The 23851-nt window shown below is 42.2% G+C and overlaps 1 protein-coding gene across 1 annotated transcript; it reads right to left on the bottom strand.

The window, feature by feature from the left end:
• Nucleotides 1-1533: 1533 nt before the first annotated feature.
• Nucleotides 1534-21653, bottom strand: LOC143317976 (hexokinase-1). The gene is made up of 21 exons (XM_076725815.1): nt 21268-21653; nt 13675-13837; nt 10884-11032; nt 10660-10779; nt 10318-10413; nt 10072-10171; nt 9671-9854; nt 9122-9277; nt 8918-9005; nt 8503-8648; nt 8074-8266; nt 7874-7985; nt 7507-7655; nt 6457-6576; nt 6219-6314; nt 6022-6121; nt 5756-5939; nt 5427-5582; nt 5173-5260; nt 4422-4567; nt 1534-3479 (listed from the first exon to the last, which is right to left on the bottom strand). Exons 1-21 carry the CDS (start codon nt 21328-21330, stop codon nt 3332-3334), a joined length of 2757 nt encoding a protein of 918 aa, XP_076581930.1. The 5' UTR covers nt 21331-21653; the 3' UTR covers nt 1534-3331.
• Nucleotides 21654-23851: the final 2198 nt, after the last annotated feature.

The raw sequence follows: 23851 nt of genomic DNA, 5'->3' as shown, positions 1-23851 counted from the left end.
GGAGATGATCCTGAGACACAAGAGCAGACTTCAGAACTCAGAGGACGGGCGAGGCACGGCAGAGTTGAACATGAACAAGCACAAAGTGAGCTATGTGGCACGAGGAACAGGTGTAGGTGAACCCTGATTGCATGGAACCGCCCAGTCCAGACACACACACACACACACACACACACACACACACACAGGCACACACAGGCACACACAGGCACACACAGGCACACACACACACACACACACACACACACACACACACAGTCAGTCAAGAAGTGTAAATATAAAGTAGAATAATTATAGTAGAATACAAAATACAAAAAATATGTGCAATACTTTAATAATGCTCAACTAATTACTGCAGGATGTATCATGAATTTCTGTTGTTTGCCATTCACAAATAATCAAGTCACTATGACTCTGTGTGATTACGTCACACTTACTGGATCAGTGGGATGACTCAGGGAATGCTAATTCAAGTGCTTCATGCGTTGACTGATATATGACCAAGTTAGCTGGATTTCAGTGACATAAAACTTTATGTATATGTATTTAATGAATTTTTAATACATTTATTATGTAAATGTTTAAATCTGACTACAAGTTTAGCTTGACACTTCTATGAGAACACAAACTGTCTCCTTTCTAAGACAGCACAGATCATAAGTTGTGTCTTCAAGTTAAAATGATCCCTTGTTAGGTCCCAGGATATTTGTCACTGACAATCAGTTTGATGTGTTTTATGAGCAGTGAGAAACCTGAGGTCCACAGAGATTATCATAGTTGTTTTGTACATTTTAAGTATGTTTTGATGATTGTTATTTGAAATGTCGTGATTGACAGGCTTCAGACGAAACTGGAAAGAGTTTTGAAGTATAGCTTCTGATTTCCTTTGACGTTAATGCATTTCCATTTTGGGTGAACTCACAGTGATTGATGGTCAGGCTCACCTGCAAACTCTATGTGCTTCCATTCGAGGTGAACTCACAGTGATTGGTGATTCCATTCACCTGTTTACTGACCTGAAACTCTTTGGGATTGTATCCCTGCACAAGTGAACCAACTTTACACATGGAACTGCAAACAGTAGCAACCTACAGTGGAAACAAAACCAAAAACTGAGATTTCAAAAACAGTAACAACAAAATAACATGTAGCTGAGACGCATATTTTTTCACAATTCATATTCAGAATTTGTGATTTGTGAGTAACATGAATGCAATGATCACGACTTTCTGTGTGCTGGTGCTGCACTGAATGCAGCTTTCATTTATTTGTTTTTTGCCACTGCCCCTCAGGCATCCCGAGATCACCACTACTAGACACTGTAATATGTTACAGAGGTTTGGTGCTGAAGTACAGTATGTAGCCTTGGAACAAGTGCAGACTAAGTGTATTGCTAAAGGATACATCAGAAGGTCTGATGCTGACAGACATGGGGGCCTGAGCTTGTCTTCTTCTTGAACATTGAGCTCTGAACACACCAACAACACCACTGAACAGAATACATACATGAGTGCAAAATCAACTACACCATCAGACTGACACAGGTTTGTCTTTATTTAGTGACAGATTGATTGACAGTGTTTGGACAGATACAGTCTGGGTTTTGTGAACAGAAGCAGAGATTAATGTGTCTGTGCAATGTGGAGCAGGCCTTCAGACTGACTACTTTGGGAAAATCTAAAATCAGGGTAGCTTACAACCTGCTGATGAGGCTGACCCTCTTTATTCTGGCAGTTTAGCTTCAGGTTGGGTTTGTGCTAATCTGTCCCCAGAGGCCAGGGTTTGAACGGTGTTTAACAAAGATGGCAGTAAATGAACTGTAGCATCCCAAAGATCCATCCTTGGACAACCACTGCAAACTGACCCTGATTTTAAAAACCTTTTGTCTTTTGATAGTGCAGGATTTGAAAAAACAAAGGCCAGCCTCCACAGTGAAAATATGTCTCACAAAATGATAGCAAATGTACCAGTTTTCCCACGAGTATCATCAATGGCATTCATATGTTTTTAGTGAAGAGAAAAATAAACATTTATGATTGCATGAACTGTGTTACTTGAATGAGCCATTCAGCAGTTCACTTACACGCCCTCCTGAGCTTTTAGGAGCATATGCAGTAAAGTGAGTGAGTGTAAGGACAAGCTTTATTTCCCAACATGTTTAAATTAGCCTTGAAGTTTCAGCTACTGTAATATATTTATCGTATACACAGTTTGGCCATTGTTGTTCCACTGGCATCCATGTTAGCACCACATTCCTGTTTCATGGCTGTTGCCAGCGCTTCTTAAGACAATGACAGCTGTGATTAGAACCAACAACAGGATTTCTACTTAGTAAAATACAAGTGCTCTTTGGACATATTTTACAGTAGAGTACATTAGAGTAAAATATGATTGTTGTCATAAATTAGACCAAATCGACACATTCAGCAAGCATGTGGCGTGGCTTTTCCTGCAGATCAAGCATCGTGCAGAAGTCCCTCTTCTGTCACATGGTTCATTGAATCCTGAACCACAGATACCGTCTGAGGGGACTCTGACAATGGCTTCCTCTGTGTGCCCACTTATTGCAACAGTAACATTTTTCAACATCTCCTGATATAAAAATAAAATAAATAGCAACAATGTTTGTATAACATATTGCATTATTATATCTGGGTGAAACATTAAAAACTTTAAAGCTAAAATATTCCCTTTCATCTCATCACACATTTATATATCAGCTCATATCCACTGTATGCCTCGTTGTACGGTCAGTAGCCTACAGCAGACGACAGACACACCTTGGTCACTTTGGCCTGAAACAGTGCTTTTATGTCTCTGCATCTACTGACTTTGTTGCAAGAATAAATATATTTGCAGCAGTATTTGGAAACTGTCCTGCAACTGTTGCACTTGGTATGTAGTAACAGACTGCAGTTACCAGAGGAGTCCTCCAGATGGCGATGATAAACAGCTCATGGGAGCGTTTCAGGAGCATGTGGTCTCTTTTCTGTTGCATGTGCATGTTTTATCTCTATGATACGTGTAACCTCAGGAATCACAAAGTTGAAATACCCTTAAGAGTCTGGGTATTGTTACAATGGTTAATCAGACGTAATCTAACTACAACATAGTGCCTGACTCTCTCTGACGCTACATAACACAGCAGAGAAAGCTACCTCCTCTCTCTTGGCCATGTAGACGAACTAAAGCAGCTACTGGAGTGAGATACATTGACTGGATTGGTTTGAATCAAGAGGGAAAGAGACAAGGGGAAAGAACAGAGGGGAGGAGAGAGGGGGACCTGGAGAAGTGGGGAGATACTGTAACATTGAGGCAGAAGAGATATTTTCTATTTATTGTTCATCTCCTGTCTCAGCCGGCAGCCCACGGCCGTGATCAGCGCCGCTCCTTTCCCACTGCCGTCCTCTGACAGCAGGAAGTTGACTTTACACTGAGGAGCCAGTTCTTTTACTGTCTGGTGCATGATCTTGGAGAAGCTAGACAGAGACAAGAGATTTGACATACTGTTAAAGAGTGAATGGATTTGACTCTACAACCACAGTGAGTAAGATCAGCGGTTACATGTTTAACAAGTTAAACGAAAACTTGTGCACGTGCCACAAAGCTAGTAACAGTTTAGCATGAACAATATTGCCAGTCATGTTGATAGGACAGAATTATGCAATTTGTCAATGACGTGCTACGATAAAAGGTGAAGGTGGAGTGAGACATTTCATTTCACCTCAATATATCTCTCTTGTATTGAGTCACTGTCAAAACATCATGCACTTAGTTCCAACGAAGCATGACTCAACCTGACTTGCTGGCAGTGATGCATGACACTTTACTCTATAGGCAATGAAGCCATTTGACTCAGTGACAATAAAACAATCAAGTCACTGTTAGTGTAATGATTATTTGACACTTAATGGACCATAAGTTTCTGAACAGTCATTGTTTTTGATGTGTAGGACCAATGCCATGATTAGGAGCTCAGAGCAGAACCTGTTGCATTTAGCCTTCGCCATCTTGCAAATGTAAACATGCAAACAAGAACGGTACAGTTTGGGTGTAAATTCATACCCATATTCTCATCACTTGGGAATATACAACAATATATGACTGCTTGGAGAACACACTGCCAGCTGCCTTCCTGCCACACTGCAGTTTCTCTTTGATTTAGATGAGCAGGCAGAACATGACCAGTCATAAGCTGTGGTGACTTTCTACCAAGTGCTTTAGGAGGATTTACATCAATATCGTACAATTAAATCTATCATGAGACAGCTGAGAAAGAAAATTATCATGAGCCGTACTGGAACATAAATCAGTCAGCGACATGGCAGAATGCCCTGGTTTCCATATGTTACATCTCATGTTTGTTTATTAGGCACTGCAGTGGACAGCGAAGAGTTTTGTTACTGATGAGTTCAACTCACTGTGGATGTAGTTTGTAGAGCGTCCCGTCCACCCCTACAGTGATGTTCAGATGGTCCAGTCCTCGGTTCTCTCTGATCTTATCGACCACGGCCGCCATTCCTGCCCCACACAGCTGAGCTGCACGGCGTGACACCACTCCACACACCTGTGTGACAATCAAAACCGTTATCATTATTGCAACACTTCAGAGACTGTACTTTCCAAAGTTTGCAGGGCCAGAAAATATTATATCACTGCACAAATGTTGAAAATAAATAGAACTTGACATGTCTGTTTCTGGTGACTTTTGTATCGTCACATAGGCCTGCCTCTTTCCCAAGACCAGCAGGATAACAATGTATTGTGGGGCTCAGACTCTTTCATAGTGTCCACACTAACTGTATTGTATGACAAGAGTTTCTGCTATTGAGCCTAGCCTGAATGGATTAAATGGGATGGACAAAATGATAGAAACGCTTGTCTGGATAAGGCTATGTACAGTTGAATCAACACCCCTCTGAAGCAGTTTCAACAAACACTGAACACTGAAAGTAGGATTTATTGCAGGACTGTTGTATTATCCTGCAATAGTTTTCGTTGGATGGACTCACTCCATTCACCCTGAATGTATTAGCAAGGGTTGAGTGTGAGGCTTTTTTTTAGCTACTAAACATAATCATGCTTCAATGTTTTGACTGGGTACAAACTTGAAAAACAGATTTTAACATAATGCTCTGTTCCATGCACACATATGTATTCTCTATACCTTACCTCTTTGACTATGATACTGTCATCACAGGTGCTGTCCAGCCCCAAGTGTTGCAGGATGGATCTCACCTGCAGCAAAGCCAATCTGTCACTGGAGAAAGACAAAAAGAGAAAGGCTGAGCATTTACCAGAGGGGAAATAACTCAACCAAAGACTCAAGTACAATTTTAAGAAGAGCCTCAGTAGCCCAGCAAAGGTATAAGCAAAGATAATGTGTTGCAGATGCTGATTTTTTTTTTTTTTTTTTTTTTTTTTACCTCTCTATCTGTGACAGGAACTTTGTTTCGAAGATGCCTCTGGTCTTCAGTGTTTCAGAAATCTGTCCTCTGAACAGGAATCCTCTCTTGGTCATATCTATCAGGATGTTCCTTACAATCTCACCGAGATACATGCCGCTGCACATTTTCTCATATCTGCAAAACACATGCAAGCACAAATCATACATGTGAATGGACACATACATGCATGAACATGTCGGAGGTCATTTATAATATGAGTCTGGGAAAGAAATGGTTAATATGCTAACAGGTGTTTCTGGTGTTTGTGTGTTTGTGTTTGTGTGTGTGTGTGTGAAGGGGATTTTAACCTTTGCTTGCCCGGATTGAGGGAGAAATCGTCCACAGCGCGGTCGTATTCCGTCCTCATGTCGTCAAGGCATCCGTTGTCTCCAAAAGCCCCCCACTCCATGTTGACACACATCCGTCCCTCATCTCCATCTATCATCTCAACGTTCTTCATCTCCTCCATGTAGCATGCGTTACTGCCAGTGCCTACGATCAGACAGACACACTGGATGGATAGAGCATAAAAACTGCATGTGCATCAAAAAGAGTTAACGAAAAGGAAACCTACCAGCGATGAGTCCAACCTCACAGGTGGATTCTTCGTAGGCACAGGTCATCATGGTTCCCACTGTGTCATTCACTATGGCCACCACATCCAGGTCAAATTCCTAAAGGGGAAGGACATTATCTGATGTAACACTGCAGTGTAAAGTTTTGGATACGAGCCATGTTTGTAACCCATGGCATTAACCTCTAATAACCTACCTCTCTCCTCTTAATAGCCTCCCTCAGCAGTCCCACCACATCTTCTCCTTCACAGTCTGTCGCCTTGAAGCCCTTGGTCCATGTCACCAAGATGCCCTGTGCACACGCACACATGCACACATGCACACAGAATGGAAAAATGTCACATCTTGAACAGGATGCGAGCATTTCATTGTCTTCTGGGGGTTCCGAAAATTCTGCTGTTGTGCTCATGAAACAGGACGAGTTGTGCACTTACAGCATCCAGGCTGGTCTGTCGGCAGGGGAACGAGAAGGTGAAGCCCAGAGGAAGACGAGTGTTCTTCATTCCCATGTAGTCCAGGAAGTCGCTGATACACTGTACAATGTGATCAAACAACTAGAAGAAGGAAGATATGACAATGAGTGAAACTGCACTTCCATTTTGAGCAGTGATTATTTTTAGAATTAAGTGTTACATGACGGTGAATGCAGCCTTGTCATTTACACATTCATGTACACATCTGTTGTTCATGAGTGTCACTTACTTAACCAGGCAGGCTAATTCATATTTACAACAATGATCTGGAGGAATAGTTTTTATAACACAGTCACATTGCTGGATTGTTTTTAATGTAGACCAATAAGAGCATAAATCAACACTGAATAAGTAAGGAAAATGCTGTTACACTGCTCAGTGCAGATTAAACTGTTCAAGTATGGATTCCTGATTATGGACCCTATCTGTTATGTCACAGCAGATATTTTGCCCTGCACATCTTGTGGAAAACACGTTATAAGATTGCAGACTGAGGGGTGTCCACGAGACAAACATGCTTGACTTTCTTGACATTTTTCTTCCTTATGTAAGTGTTGAACAGTAATATGATGGAAAATGTGTATTATCACCTACTGCACATACTAACAAAAAAGATAAAGTTGCTGCATAGAAGCGTCGCCAGACACTCAGAAGAGGAGACATAAGTGAAATTACAATAAATAATAATATCTTGTCCTTCATCCTCAGCACAGCATGAAAAGGCCAAAGGTTTAGAGACAGGATTAGTCTCAAGTTCAGATCTCTGTTATAAAGACGGTCCACTCAATGCTCACAACTTTTCTGTCTACATCGAACCAATGGACCTTCTTCCCTGCTTCTATCCTATCGTCTTACCTCTGAGCCAAAAAGCGTCACAGCCCTGACCTTCTACCTAAATATCATAACCTTTATAGTACCACCAAGATAACAGGAGGCTGGCTTTTGTCCAAATGATTTGTTTGCATCACTGCAGTTGGTTTAACACAGATAAATGGGTCAAATGGATCTCACCTCCTCTCCGGTGCCCTGCATCACTTCTAGAGGAATAGCGTAGATCTTGTTGTGCATCTCCACTGTTCTCCTCTTGCCAGAACGAATCTTGACCAGCAGAACTCTGAAGTTTGTTCCTCCTAAATCCAAAGCCAGGAAGTCACCATGCTCTGAATAGAGAGAAAGGCAGACAGTGAGATGGATGAATATATAAAACATAACCATGTCACACACACACACCTCAAATATATGCCTTGTACAATGGACCAAAGGAAAAGCCGAAGATGTCAATGTGAAAATCCAAATTCTTCTCTGCATTTTGGAGATACATGTTCCATATGATATATATGCTAAATCTGCAGTTGCATATTGTGTGTGCGCTCGTCACCTGTGCCATCAGGAGTGCTTTGTACAAAGGTTGGCAGCATTTTGACAGTAGCAGTGTCCTGGGTGCTCTTTGAAAGGCCGTTTTGGATCTCTATCCTCATTCGCTTCTTTACCTGGAGAAATTAAGAATATCTTAAATAGTGACGAATGGTGAACAAGTCGCTTCAGTCCAGTCTGAAAACAGTATCTCTCCTTCCTCACCTCCAGCAGCTGTTCGGTTGTCAGGCGGAATTCGGATAGCGTTTGGGCGATTTCTCGTGAATGTTCGGCGAGTCGGTAGGCCACAGCTGTCACCATGGCTGCTCCTTTCCCACTTCCACTCTCTGATAGGAGGAACCGAACATCGGTGTCTGGGACCAAACGGCGGACTGTCTTATGAAGACGACGGGCATATCTGAAATAGATATTAGAGAATGTAAGTTTAATTTCTCGTCTTCTTTCAACAGTATGGTGTTAACGATGAATGACATGCACAACATAAGCCACCTCCAAGCACCTGACAGCAGTTCTCAATGATTTTTGTGGAAGCTTGAGGAGCAATGAGACGCCTAATATCAAAAGTTGATAAAGCAAATGGAAGAGCTGAAAAATCAACACGAACACATACATTCATATCTTATCATCACTCACTGTGGGTGCATCTTGTACAGAGATCCATCGATGCCTACAGTGGTTCGCAGGCGTGCCACTCCTTTGTTCTCCTTTAGCCTCAGTAGGATGCCTGCCAGCACGGCAGCTATCAGGTTGGCAGAGCGGAAAGACACAATGGTGCAAACCTAAAGGACGAGGGGAGGAGAGAAACCTAATGAACTGCAGAATGAGATAAACAAAGCAGTTTTTTCATTTTTTTCATTTTTGTTGCAAACCCTCAGATCTCATATGTAAATTAATGTGATAGTGTTCGCAACGTTTTTGTTTTCATTTTGTTCTTCCCATATGCTTTAGTTTGTTTGAAAGTACTATGTTTGACTGAGTATTGTATCCCTAATTGAAGTGACCTCTCTGAACAGAGAGATTCAGGTGCTCTTTCTGTAACAATACGCACATGCTGCACAGCGATGCAGTCGTCAGTTGAGGGCTCCACACCAAGTCTGGTTAAAATCTCCCTGGCCTTGGACAGCCCCTCCTTACTCCTAAACATGAAAGACAGAGAAGTTATGATGGACAAGACATATATATGATTTCAAGTTTCATGGTTCACTTTCTACATTATTAAGTAAATGCATGGGGCTGTAAATGTGTGACTTACTTCTCTATGGCTGAGACGTGTTTGGTCTCAAACTTCCCCTTAGTGAGCAGCTCAGGGGTGATCCTCCCCTCGAACAGCAGGCCCTCTCTGGCCATCTTCACCAGGATGAGACGAACCAGCTCTCCCATGTACATACCACTGACCATCTTCTCAAATCTACAATGCAGCGAAAGAGAAAGTGAGAGGTGGGTAAAGCAAATGCACAAAACTTCTCTCTGAGCTTTGGATGAACATCACTAAACTATTTCCCAACAGATAGCTGTTCTCTACTCGTTAAAAATGCCACTAATTGATTTTTTACCAGTTGAACCTGTTCTACTCGTTTTCAATTCAGGGGAAGCCTTAAATGTGCTGATGCAGATGCTGCTTGCCTCAAAGGCAGAGAGACAGCAAAGAGCACTGGCTATTCTCTGCTGGAGATTCAGAGTTCAGAGCTTCTGTGAGAACTTGTGTAAACAGCAAGACATGCATGATGAATCAGCTATATTGTAGTGGCTCATTGATCATGTCAGGGATGAACGTGGCTGCAGTAGTTTTGGTGTGACATACAGCTGCTTGCCGGGGTTGATAGAGCCTCGGTCTATCTCTCTGTCAAACTCTGTCCTGATGTCCTCCAGCCTGCCGTCGTCTCCGAAGGCTCCCCACTCAGTGTTCACACACATCCTGCCCTCATCTCCCTCCACCAGGTCAATATTACGCAGCTCCTCCATGTAGCACGCATTGGTGCCAGTACCTAAAGGCAGAGAAACACGTTTCCTTATTCCACTGGATTTATCCATTAAACTGACTACAGATATTTCTTGCCCTTGATAAACAGATGACGATGCTCAGTTTGTGATGTGCACATACTTTGTCTTATATCAGTTTTCACTTGCAACAGTGCCAAACACACTCTTGATTTTTTATAAGAATTGATCCATCGACAGTTCAAATGCACATTGTTGCAGTACCGATGATAATGCCGACTTCACAGCGCTGGTCATCGAATCCACAGGTCATCATCGTTCCCACAGTATCATTCACCACTGCCATGATGTCAGCATCATAGTCCTGAAACAAGTGAAAGCACACACGAGTGAGTTTTTTGACAGCAATAGTTTGCCGTCACAAGCACCATTCTGCATCCCAGTTTGAATTCTACATTAAGATAAAGAAGTATAATAACTTCAGACGACAAAGCAGAAGTGCGGACTCACTCCTCGTTTCTTAATAGCTTTGTTGAGCAGCTTGACAACGTCCATTCCTTCCACTCCACCAGCCTTGAAACGCTTTGTCCATGTTAACAGAAAGCCCTACAGACAAACACAGAGACGGCAGTGAGAACAGGAAAGAGGTCGATACGATGCTTAAAGGCGAGGTCTCCATCACAGCTCATAACGTGAATGTGACATTTGAACATCTCAAATGTAATAAACGGAAAGTGTTGCATGTCACAAAGAAGTTGACTATATGGCAAACTGTAGAAGCAAGAAAGATAATTCCCAGCCTTGATCGAGAAACCTGATAAGTCGATCAATCAGTTTTTGCTTTTGTCTTACCTCATCTAGTTTGGTCTGCTGGCAGGGGAAGGAGAAGGTAAACCCAACGGGGAGTTTCTTGTCTTTGATGTTATGTTTTTCCATGAAGTCACCGAGACACTCTGCCACATGGTCGAACAGCTGGATCAGAGGTGGAAGGAGGGACAAGGTGTCTCAGGTTGAGATGAAGAGACTCTGCGTGTGTGTGTGTGTGTGTGCCTGCCTGCATTTCCGTGTAAACCTACTCTTGTTCCACTGCCATGAATGATGTCCTCCGGCGTGTCATAGATTTGGCTCTCCATCTGAACGGTCTGTTTCTTCTCGTGGCTCACTCTGACGCGGAGGATCCTGAAGTTACTGCCTCCCAAATCCAATGCAATGAAGTCGCCTTTCTCTGTCAGGGCAGAGAAATTGGGAAGACAGGAAGAGAAGGACAGAAGGGGAGAAATGTCCAATTACAGTTAGATGCATAACCGTACATTTGTGCTTTGACATTTTAATTTCTAGCAGATGGACTTTCTTCATTAAATGTTTCAAGTTTTCAGCATTAGATTTCTTCATAAGAAACGTGTTGTTGACGTTACTGAAGAACACACATCTAAGTACCACAGCTCTGGCCTGGGACATTACTTGGCAGGAAAACATGTATTATCAGGACGTCTTTTGTCCGTTAGCTTAGCAAACGAATACAGCTCTTACTATTACTCCACAGTGAATTAATGTCACACACTGTGTGGTCTACAAGCAACATGGGGAAGAAGGAATGTATGGAAAGCTGTTTCAGATCGCTTTTATCAGAAGTTACGTGTTGTCGTTGGGCTTAAGCTGCCATCAGTCAACTCCAGTTGCAGTCTGTGTGTATTTGCACATTCATGCATCAAGTGGTTTTTCCATGTGTGCATGCTGGTGTGTACACTTTGCTTTAATCTTTTATGCAGCATGAACTTCCCGTATAGCTATGGGTTAATGATTGCCTAACCCCACCAGAGGCATTAGAGTAGCCATATCACCTGAGCAAGAGCTTATCAGCTTTGTAATTAAATTCAACTGTCAGCAGAGAAAAAAGCAGCAGAGAGGCACCAACACCACTGTGACTGTCTATTCTAACTGAAACAGGCTGAAAGGTAATCATTGTGTCTTTGTTATTGTACTTTGTCTAGTGAATATGATCTTCATGAGTGGATGCTAGTGTGTTTAAATGAAAAGAAACCTCTATTGTATACATAAACCTTGACCCTAGCCCTTAAGAATACACACACAAGATAATATGACCCCGTGTGTAGACAGTGTGCTGTGACACAGTGATTAAAAGAATCACAGACTCTCACTGTTAAGTCCCATGAAATTCTGGTGTAAATTTATGGCCACTTGGCAGTGAGCAGTAACCGTGGTTTATTCATTATGTGTGAGTTTGGAACATCATTGGTTTATTATAACTAAGTAAGTTTATTTATACAGAACCTTTCAAGAGCAGATGTCACATACTGATCAAAAGCAAGTCTAAACAAATGGGTTTTGAGCTGCTTTTAAAAGGGGTCAACTGATCTTAAATCCAGTGGGAGACAGTTCCAAAGTTTGGGAGCAATTGCAGTAGCCAAGACGGGAGGAAATAAACAAAACATACATAATCATTTCCATCTCAGCTACAGACACAATGGGCATGAGTTGAGCATTGTTTCTGCTTTTCAGCCAGTTTACATGTCTGGTCAACACTCAAAGCCTGGCCCATAGAAACACCACCAGAGAGCAGGCTTAACAGAGGAGGATAGAGAGCCAAGACTTTCCATAACTTTCAACCGCTGGGGCAGAAATAAGAACTTCTGTTTTGTCAGTGCTAAGCTGCAGAAAAAACTGAGTTTTCTTTGCTTATCATAGCTCATTAGTAAAAGGACTCAGAGAGCGTACTGGCCTTTGATAAGAAGTGATAAACCAGACAGTACGCACCAACACATTGCACACACAGTCTGTTTCCTTCGTGTTACTTGTTTCCTTACACTTATCCCTCAATGATGGAATACAATCAAATCAAAGTGTAGTGAAAGTATTAACAAGATGTCCCACAGGTGAGAAAGCTCTTGGTGTCGCTGCAGCAGTTATAGTTTATAGTAGATAGCCCGGCAACTTCACAAATAGTTAACATCCACATGCTTTTGTAAAATTGTTGGCAGTGATGATTGTAAATTAGAAATGTGGAAATTCCACATTATATTAATTCTGACTTAAGGCTCTTATAATGTCAGAAACATGTTCCCTCCTACCCAGCAGTGTAACATTTCACATTATTATGTTCTTTTTCTTTTTTCTTTTTCAACCTTTTGTGCAGATGAAAACACAAGGTCAGGTCAGAGGTGTACACTGACTGACAACTTATCTGAAAGGAATCTAAATGAAGTAGACACAAACAGTAAAAAAAAAAAAAAAAAAGAAAGAAAAAATAAAAGAAACCTATTTGGTCATGTTAGGTTGGCAGTTCATAAAATGTTTCCTGTTATTTTAAATTCTCTGTTGGTCTGTGGGAACAAAGAGAGTGGAGCCATGCAATAACACTGTAATTTGTATTTCCCATGGCTGTTCAGGTGTATCTGTGTACATCATGGATATTACCTGTCTTTACCAGCCTTTTATTGGGTTATCTGAACACAGGCCAATTCCTGCATCTCTAACCAGACAGTTTAATAATCCCATAATTCAGACTAAAGAGAGAGAGAGAGAGCTTTACTTCCATTATATTCATCTGGCTAAGGTAATAAAATTTGTCTTTCCGTTTAAATGGAGGGACAGGGACATTCACCTCCCAAAGTACAGCACGTGCAAGATATGAACAAATTCTGACTTGCTTTCACGTGAGTTACAAGGGCAGAAGAACAGCTGCAGTAAAGCAGGATTTGACAGCATGCGAATGACACAATGACAGGGCGACAGAGGGGAGGACAGCATTTAACCGCATGTATCATTATAGTAAGTTTGGGTTGCATTAATGTAAGCGAGGGAAGGCTGCTTATAAGCATGGTGACAGTCAGCGTTGGAGGAACTAACCTGAGCCATCAGGGATCGAGCGCACAAACGTTGGCAGCATCTTCAGCGCAGCCGTGGGGTTCGTGTCCCGACCCAGTCCTTTGACCAGCTCCCTCCGAAACTGCTGCATGATGTCCAGTAACGTCTCATCAGAGAAACGCATGGAGTACAAGTACTTATCGATCTGGAAAAAAGCACGTGTTGACTGTTAGTACTCTAAACTTACATTTGATCATCAATCTGCATTCACAACAACACCACACACACCACTGTCCCCTGTCACTGGGTAATTCATGTTTATAATCATAGTAACTGAGATTTACTGTACTTGCTAAGGACATCGTCTTTATTTTCTGTAAGCATGGTGATGCAGCGAATATGAAAACTCCCAATCCAATAACGTTTGTGGTCGTCCGTGGAGATAATCCACTTCCTGAACTGACTGAAATAAGGCTAGATTGTTCCCTGCCCTGCTTAACCAAGAAATTAATGAGCCACAAACTATCTTTATTACTATCTTTTATTGCAAAATAATCAATGACTCACTCCGCACTGTATTTTACAGTCAGTATCTAATAAAAAAGCACAGCATCAACAGGACACTTATTCAGCATTGTTATCAAGGCAATATTGCACAGAAGGGTGTTCCCTGCACCTTTATTATGGGTATGACAGTGATGAGGCTGTGATGAGAGTCTCATCACTTACTGACTGAATTTACTCATTGTTTGGTCACCATACTGGTAACAGTAGCACCACATGCACAGATAAAGCACAGCTAGGTGTGCCTTAAAGCCGTTATCAGTAGGTCTGGACAGACCGTACTTCTTGGCCAGTCAGGTTGCCTGTTGAAACTGCCTGCTGTGTAAACTGCTGCAGATGCAGCACACAAAAGCCTGAACTGTGCGGCCTTTTAGGAACAGGATGTTAAACAATCCTGGTGAAATCCATTGTTGCATCACAACGTATGATGACGCCAAGACCTACTTTATTCATGAGTGTGACACAGCAAGAGCAGATTATTACAGACAGTAACTCTGGTTAAGTGTCATGTTCTTTATCAGTGATGGGATGTAACCAATTTACTCAAGTACTGTACTTCACTACAAATTTGATGTACTTTACTTGCATCTTTTCTTTTCGTGACACTTGTTACTACTCCACTCAATTTCAGAGGGAAATTTTGTACTTTTTACTTCATTATCCATATTTGCAGATTTGGTTAATATTTAAAATACTTAAACTGAGGTTTTTCCGTACAATATATAGAAATACATCTGGAACAAGTCAATTAAGTGATTGACCAATTTACAGAAAATTAATTGATAATCATATTTTTCATTCAAAAACATTTCATGTCTCTAGCTTCACAAATACATGAGTAATAATAATCTAATGACATAATCTATAATAGTATAAGAGTAACAGGGGGTATTTTTCTGTAAGTAAATGCAAGACTTTTCTAGTGCTTATTATATTTCAGTGTGCTATTAGTACTTTTACTTAAGTAAAGGATCTGAACACTTCATCCACCAGTGTTTATTATGACTTGCTGTGTAAAATGACAGTGAAGTGCAACAGGATTTGTCAGAAGGACCCATAACAGGATTATCACCAGTCTGTTTCATAACAGTGACTACCAGAAAGTTAGATATGTGTAAAGAACTTACAGGATAAGACCAGTTCACCCAAACATGCTCACATGAATCAATATTCACACACAAACAATGCTTGTACATACTGAGAAGTCAGTTTGATAATTTACTATTAGTGTTCATTGTAATAGACATCAGATTGGAATGTTCTAACTTCCTGTTTCAGGAGTCACACACTGACTGTATTTCCTGTACAGCTCTGGTGTTTGGTAACTGGTTCATGACAACACCAGTTTGGGTGTGAGTGTACTAAAAGGAATGCGTTTACATCTGCTGGCCACAGACGTGGGTTTTTATAATAGAGGTAAATATGTGTGCTGACATTAAAAGACAAATTCAGTTTTCACACAAAGGTTACAATCAGCATTTTTGGACTTTCTTAGACAATTTGTCTTCTGGATCTCTACAAATGTCCCTGATGTTCAACCATGCGGTATAGCATAAACAAGCTGTGAGTCAACGTGGATGGAGAGTCACATATATGAGAAGAGCGCTGTTCAACTCTTAACTACTTTGCAGGTGTTACATTCCCCACATTCTGTCTAAATGTGGAATCTGCCTTTGGGATGAAAGCTCATTAGCACATGCTCTTGTCATTCAGGAGCCCACAGCTGAGTAAATGTAACAATACATTCATACTGTTAACCTGGTGGAACACACCACAAACAGGCCCATAGACCACCTGGAGTTGTAGTTGACACTGAGGTCTAGTCTGTGGTTTGAACAGACGTTTTAACTGCAGTGACACGTCAGTGGCCGACAACGCCCAACCCTAATGATGCTCTGGCTTGCCCTCAGCATCTGTTATTTGAATTACACCATAAACACACACATGAGCAAACCGCGTGTCTTAACACACAAAGGCTGCACCTTCTACCCGTCACATTGAGCCAAGTATGTTTACTCACATGCAAAATAACTGCCATTTTATATAATACACAGATCTGCATGTTAAACAAGCAGCATCACTGAACACTGTTCTTCAAACTGTTATAGATTTGTTGGTATATATGACAAAAGATAAAACCATTTAAAGCAGAGTATCTGAGTATCTCAACTTGGTACTTTGGGACATCTTTGTCCTGATGTGCCCTGTGTTTAGGCACCAAACAGGTTAGAAATGTACAGGCAGAGCATTTGTATGTGTTTTTGCATGTGGTCTGTTTGATCCAGGTCAGCTGTTCAACTTGAGGAAATGAAAGCAGAGTTGATCGAGAGCTACTGTGCAACAAATATCAGCAGTTTCCACCAATAACATCTCATGTGTAACAGTGTATTTTATGGCTGAATGAGTAGAAATCCAGAGAGGATGAGACAGCCCTGGCTTTTCTACAAACTTTGCATGGTCTTGTATTGACACATTCTACTTCTTTTTAATTTGCACCCTGTTAAAGTGTGATTTATTGATATTTGTGATCCTCACAATGGAACAAATGAATCCCTGTAGTGTGAAATGGCTGTGAGTACTGCTGATTCCATTGAGAATCAATACTGTCTGCAGCTGTGTGTTGTTAGCAGTTCACTGGTCCTTGCAGTTGAGTTCATGTAGCTCTCTGCAACTGCTGCGCTCTACACAACATAAACGTCTGACGTCTGAACGTCTGAAAGACTGAAGGCAACCACACCCTGAATTAATGCTAATTCAGGAAAATAATGCAATTTCTCATCCTCCTCAGGCAAAATTTGCCTGTCAATAGTAAACCATATCTCATGATTATATAAATAATCATTAAGAGAGTAAATTGACCTTTTTTAATGAAATTTGCCAATGTGAGTCATCCCAGTTCAAGGGGAACTCCACTGATCTTACACATCAAAGTCTGTTTACAAGTGTGGTACAATGGCATATGTGAAAAAAAGTATAAAACATTTTGTGGATAGTCTGATGTTCCAGATGCAGAACCGTTGGGTAAAACATCCTTGGAAATGGGCTGGCACTTTCAAAATTGGCAGGTGATTGGATAACCAATTGTCTATTGTCGTCTATCACGGGCTAAATTCAACCAATCAGGTCAACGAACCACATGATGAAGTGGGACTCTTGCTGAAGCCAGTGGGAAGAAGAGCAAAAACGTGTTTTCCATGAAGAAAAGCCTTCAGTGCCCTCTATTACTCTTCTTTCAAGAGGAAATACTCTCCTCTTCTAATATAACTGGTGACACAGCAGTATCTATGCTAACCTGAATGAACAGTCGCTCCTCTCGCTGTCGTCACACCTAAACCACGCCTGCCTGCAGCTGCCAGGAGTTCCTGGTGGGATGCTGTAAGATCTGATACGACTGTGGTTTTGCCTCAAGCTCGTAACTTGAAACCTGACCAGCCCTGGGGTTATCTCATGAATCCAGCTGTCTCTCAAGGTATTTTTGTGGCTGAACAGGGACCTAAGTGGCCTCAAGTGATGACACTTGTATCAGCTTCAGCTGGGGCCCAAGGCTGCAAGTCAGAAAATGGAAAAAATGTGGGGGTGTGGCATCTGAAAGAAGTGAGTTTACCAGACCTCTGAAGCCTGCTCCTCACCTTTGCTTGAGGCTAGCAGCTCAAGGCTACACTCGAAATACTCACACAGCACACCTGGATCTGAAACCGACCTGTCAGCAGTGGAGCCGCAATGTGTGGACAAAAAACAAAAAACAGATGCTTTGGGTTCTGGTGCATCGATTTTGATCATTTTCTTAATTGCTCATCTTCAGTCAGACCAACTTTAAGGAGTGCAATACTAAATTAGTGGAGTCAACAAACATGCTAGCCATAAAATGCAGCTCATATCACGTGTCAAGGCTTGTTGATTTAGAGTCCTTGTACCATATTGTGGACACAAAACACATAAATCTTTAACCTTCTTGAAACGTTTTGTCTTGGCGAATGAAGAAATTAAGCATATGTGCATTTAGTGCAGGTCACGTGCATCATTCAGTGGTCAGCTGATGTAAACAGATCCATTCAGGTTTGACGCTTCAACACGATGATCTATTTAAGCTGCTTATCTATTCTGCCCATGCCAACAGCTACACACTGCTGCTGCCTGTTGCAACTAATGATCCTCCTATCACCTCCTTGTATCACCAACTGTATGGCCAAATTCAATGCAACTGTACAACCATACATGATGTTTTCACTTGCGTAAGAGCATGAGTGTTCTGGACTGTGTTCTCAGCGAGGTCACCAGCTGATATAGCCTACAGTGCATGTGTACTCAGCTAACTAACTTGGATTGTTATTCAAATGACCCGGTTAAAATAAGAATGAGTTCCTAATCAGCTAATTGAATTGTCTACTTAAATAACAATGTGCACCGGCCTGACCAGCCTGGTCCTGGGTTATAAAAGAGGAGGATTAAAAGCAGGTATTGTCCACATTCCTCCACATCAAACCAAGAGAAATCCACCGAACCCAGACTGAAGTCAATTCCTGCTGCAGGGAATAAATTAGCATCACTATACTATGACTCAGCACTCTGCAGCTCGAAACCATGCCTAAGCACTTTGTTGTAGCAGAGCATCATCTGATGCTTGACTATCTCTGCTGTGGGCTGCAGAGAAAATTCTGTGCACAATGGCTGTAATTCATCACCACAATTCATATGAAATTTAACTTTCATGTTTTCTTTTTTTTCCTGACCAAAGCAGGAGTTTCCAGTTTTTCCACTGGTGTTGAGCAAAGAGACATTCCTTGGTGTGGTGATGCGGGGCCTCTGTGGTCTGCACACATGAGCCTGGAAAGGCCATGTTTTCCCCTCAACACTCCTCTGACACACAACTTTCTTTAGCACTGCCTGAGGCTTGGTTTAAGTTACAGGAAGAGATCACACACTCTCTCTCTCTCTGCCTTTTCTCCCCCCCTTTCTCCTTCTCCCTCTCCTTTCTGTTTGCATTCCTGCTCTCAACAATGCCGTGTTCTCCTCGTCACCACGAGGTGATTTTGAGGAAGCACTGAAACCTGACTCTGCTGTGTATGTACATGTGCACAATGTTGAGCACACACAGTCTTACAATGTGGAAAAATACTGTCCTCTAAACTGTCCTCTCCTGCACCTTCCCTTCCTGCACTCACACACGCATACGCTGAAACACTGCTTTGGATGCCCGCTATCAGCACACTGTGTGTCAGAGAGTACAGTCAAGGACACTGCAGTGGATTGAGTGGAGACGCACTCAGCTGATTGAGGCTCTTTGACAAGTGAAGAGACACACAGTTTGTCTGGAAACACATAAATGATGAGATTATTTGTATGTTTTTCACTCGTTGCTTAAACCCTGAGCTGTACGTTGCACAATATCAGTACTAGAGAAGTTGTCGCTGAGGCCCAGACAAACCCTGCTCCTTGGAAAACAATGGCTACACACCTGGCATAGTGTGTGGGTGTGTGTAAGCCTTCTCCTCCTGTCACCTATGGTCACATGGTTCAAAGCTGGCCTATTTTAGGGAGGCAGGGAGAGGAAGAGAGCAGGAGTAAGGAGAGAGGGAGGCGTGTTGTCTTACATCCGATCCTGGCTGCTGATAAATGTCTTTTACCTTTACAAACTCTGATTTGACTGGCACACCTGGGAATGACAGCTTTGTGTATCATGAACACAGCGAATAAAGATTGCTTAGTTTCACTGTACTGAGAAAGCGGCTATGACAAAATACAAGAAAATGGAGGAAGGAAGCATGACAGCTGTAAACTTTTTTGATTCGTACAGGAAACGTGTACGTGCATTTTAATGCAGAATCTGCAGTGTGTGATGATGATGACGTGTGACATCATCAGGGAGCGACCTTAAAGGGATCCTGCGCCATATGAGAATCATAAAACAGATGTTGAAATATGGCAATAAACATGAAAATATTCAACTTCCTGTGACTCAGTTTTACCTTAGTTTACAGGATGGTGATTATTGCTCAGCAACATTATTTTAAGGCACATTTAATCAAGAAGTTCTGGGAAGTGGTGGGGTTTGAGTAAATGGAAAAGTTCAGATCTGTCAACACACATACACACACACACACACACACACACACACACACACACACACACACACACCGCTCTACAGGAAGCTAAGACTGGTTCTGTGAGTTTTATACCAGAAGTCTTACAGTGGGGGCTTCAGAGCTGAGAAGTTATGAAAGACACGCATTGATAAAACTCAACGTATGTCTCTCCTCGTGTATTTCACCATGAACAGTTCTTATTGAACGTGCTTTAAAGCTTACTCAAAGACGCTACAAGAATCAGCTTTTGGGACTTTTTTCTCACTTGTACTTGTAGTCTTTTCCTCATTCTGGTTGCTTAAACACACATTAATGCTACAGGAGATAAGCTTTTAACAGGCATAAGGCATGTGAACACTGGGAGGGGACAGAAATGGAGACAGATGTATCACATACACTGCTACTTTTATCCTGTTTCTACTGTGTTGATTTACTGAGAGAAATGAAAGTGTGAGTATCATTTTAACGAGAACTTAAAAGAAACTCAGTGACCCCTGAAAGATCTTTGCTTTCATGTCAAGGTCTGTCCTTGGCTCTACTCATCTGTCCTTTTATCATTGCCTCTAACTTCCTCCCTCCTCCTCCTCCTCCTCCTCCTCACACACCCGTGTGACATGTCTTCTTACACGTTTTACAACACAAACACACCCCTGTGCAGCGTGTCATGTCCCACTGAGCCACGCTGATTTAAAACTTGATATAAAAACAAATAGTGTTCTTGACATGAATGCAACTTTCTTACACTTCTCACCCAACATGATCTGTTGTATTAACTTCCTTAAGACGTGAATCAAAGATCTCCTGACATACTGAAACTGCAGTCTTACAGCAAAGTTATGAAGATGACAGTATAAGTAAACTCAATGACCTCTACGAACACATGCTCTCCTCCTCTCTCAGCCATGCAGTGCATTTCTTTATATCAGTCTCTCTCACTCATACAAACATAAAGGCAAAAATGGGGGCAGAAGACAGACAAAGCACTCACCTTTTTAACCTGGTCATCCTTGAGTTCAGTGAAGTAATAAGCTAGTAGCTGGGCCGCAATCATCCTGGTCCTCTTTCCCTCTCACACACACATGCAGACTCACTCAAACACACACACGCGCACACACTCTCTCGCTCTCTGTCACACACACACGTTCACCTACAGTTGGATGGAGAAAAATCCAAAATAAAAAGGTAAAAAAAAGGAAATAAAACTCTGCTCTGGCTCTACTTCGCACATGTAATCTGCCTCACACTGCAAGAGATATAAAAATATCCTGAATCCAATCTGGTGCGGTTTAAAATAGACAAAGCAGCTTCATGTGCGGCTAAGACTTTACAGCTCTTCCCTCTCTGAACATGTGAGTGAGGCCAGGAAGCATGAGTGAGACAGCAAGTTTAGCTGCAGGAGGCAGAGAGGGGGAGAGAGAGGCAGGGAGGGCCAGAGCATGGGCCCTGCCCACTCTCTCTGAGCCCATTGGTTAGAGAGTGTGAGTGCCACATGCTCTCCTCTGCTATTGGCTGTTCGGCTGACGCCTTGGAGGCAAGCTCAGTGATGGAGGAGCTAGAAGGAGGAAGAGAGGGCCTGTCTAATTACAGAGGAGGAGATGCAGGGAGGGTGAGAGGGGAGGGACGGAGAGAGAAACAGGGAAGTAAGGTGAGGAGGGAATTTGGGTCTTACTGTTTCTAGGAAGTTGTAAAGTTTCATACCATTCGGCATGCGTTGAGTAAGAAAATGACTCACACAGTCGTAATTGTCAAAGCACTCTACGGCTTTTCATTCTGTAGTCGTTTGGTTTAGAGGAGGAGGAAGAGGAGGGACGGCTGCAGGCCGTATCCTCTTTGAACATGGGAACGTTCAGGAACAGGACAGTAAAGAGGTCAGGGAGCATCAGTTTCACTGTTGTACAAACTCCTTCTCCCTGAGAGGTCAGGTGACTGTCAGCGGAGTTACATGGGTCATATGCAGTGTAGGTGCTTTTCTTCAAACTGGACCTGAATGTCTGGGAGGGTTTTCCATCTTTGTCAACCCCTCTGGCTTCACTGTCTGCATAAAGTTAGGGTTGTGGTTCGTCACAGGTTTGTACATACTCAGACTGCTGTGTGATCAAAAGTTTAAGTTGCAGAAAGAAATTTTCAAAAGAAGTTTTACAAGGCGTATCAAGTTCAGGGTTTCCCCCAGAAAGTTGCTGAACCATGTTGTGCAGTTTAGATCTAAAAGTCACAGTCGTGAAATGTATGCCATTGCTGGCACCGAGCTGTTTGAAGTATCTCTGCTTATTTTAACTGCTTTATTTCATGAATGTGTTATGTTTCATATTGTGTATGGATCTTAGCTTGGTTTTTGTGTTTGGGCGTGTTTAGCTTTATACCTGTTATGTCTCTGATTGTTGGGTTTCCTGAAAGGTTGATGCCTTTTAATTTAAAATGTATGAGCTGCCTCCCTGCATGTGAGAGCCAGTGTTGGTCAGTGTGACTGAAAGCTTAGACGGTAAACTAGATGTTTGTAAGAGAGATCAGTGTGTGTAGACTTCTTTTCATTTGTCTCTATACCTCTAAATGGTGAAGAGAAATCAAAAATCCACTCCACTGGCCTTTCTATAATTCATGCGGAAACAAAGCCACTCAGTCACTCACTCACTCACTCACTCACTCACTCCACCATCCTGAGAGCCGGCCCCTCAGACAGCCACTCTGACTCCGCCGTCCTTTCAGACAGACGTGACATCATCACTGCCACAACAACAGCAGCAGCTGTGTGTTGTCTGGACTCTCCGCCGAACAACCACAGACACAGAGGGACTGTAATCCCTTAAACACTCAATATGTGGGCTGCAGAGTTAATTCCACCTTAATACTTTATCTAAAAGGCAGTGGTACGGCAAAGTGAGCAGCTAGGACCAGCCCGAACCCTGCTGAAGTGTCCTCCCACATGATTTATTCAGACCATCCTTTGGAATTGACTTCTGAAGTCATTTTGGAAAATTCAGTTCACCCCTGAACTCAAATATGTCACAACTTCCAGTGCTGAAAGTGGACGGTGCCTCCAGTGCCAACCTCTAGTGCAGATTTTCATGATATTTCTGTTTTGTGTGACAGAATACAGCACAGAACGCTGACTCTGTACTGCTCATTAGAAACTCCATGCTCAGGCCCTTTTACACAACACCATCTGTGATGTTTTAATTAATACATGAATTCCAGAAGTCCCACTGTGTTTTAATGGTGTGATTTTGTTTTTCTTGTCACTGTACCCTTCTGTCCGTTCTGCTTGTGATTTCTTCCTCCCTGCCAACCTGCCTGGACTTGTTGTATTCATGTGTGCAGTGAGCAGGACTGAGACAGAAATTGGCTTGGCTGCATTGACTCCAGGTCTGCTGAGGCTGATGCCTCAAAGCATTAAACAGTTTCTCTTATCATGTTATTGGTACATTTTGCAGTATTAATCATATTTGTCCTTGAGTTTGACACCATTTGGGTGTTGCTTTATGGAGAAACACTGTCAGATATAGTCAAGGCAGGAACTTTATCCATATCACGTCAAACTGACCAGACCGACATCCTTTTGGTTTCTGCAAGGCTGA

This window comes from Chaetodon auriga, chromosome 1 (genome assembly GCF_051107435.1).
Source record: "Chaetodon auriga isolate fChaAug3 chromosome 1, fChaAug3.hap1, whole genome shotgun sequence".
NCBI classification, from domain to species: Eukaryota; Metazoa; Chordata; class Actinopteri; order Chaetodontiformes; family Chaetodontidae; genus Chaetodon; species Chaetodon auriga.
The sequence above is the reverse complement of the archived record's forward strand: the minus strand, read 5'-3'. Positions and strand labels throughout refer to the sequence as shown.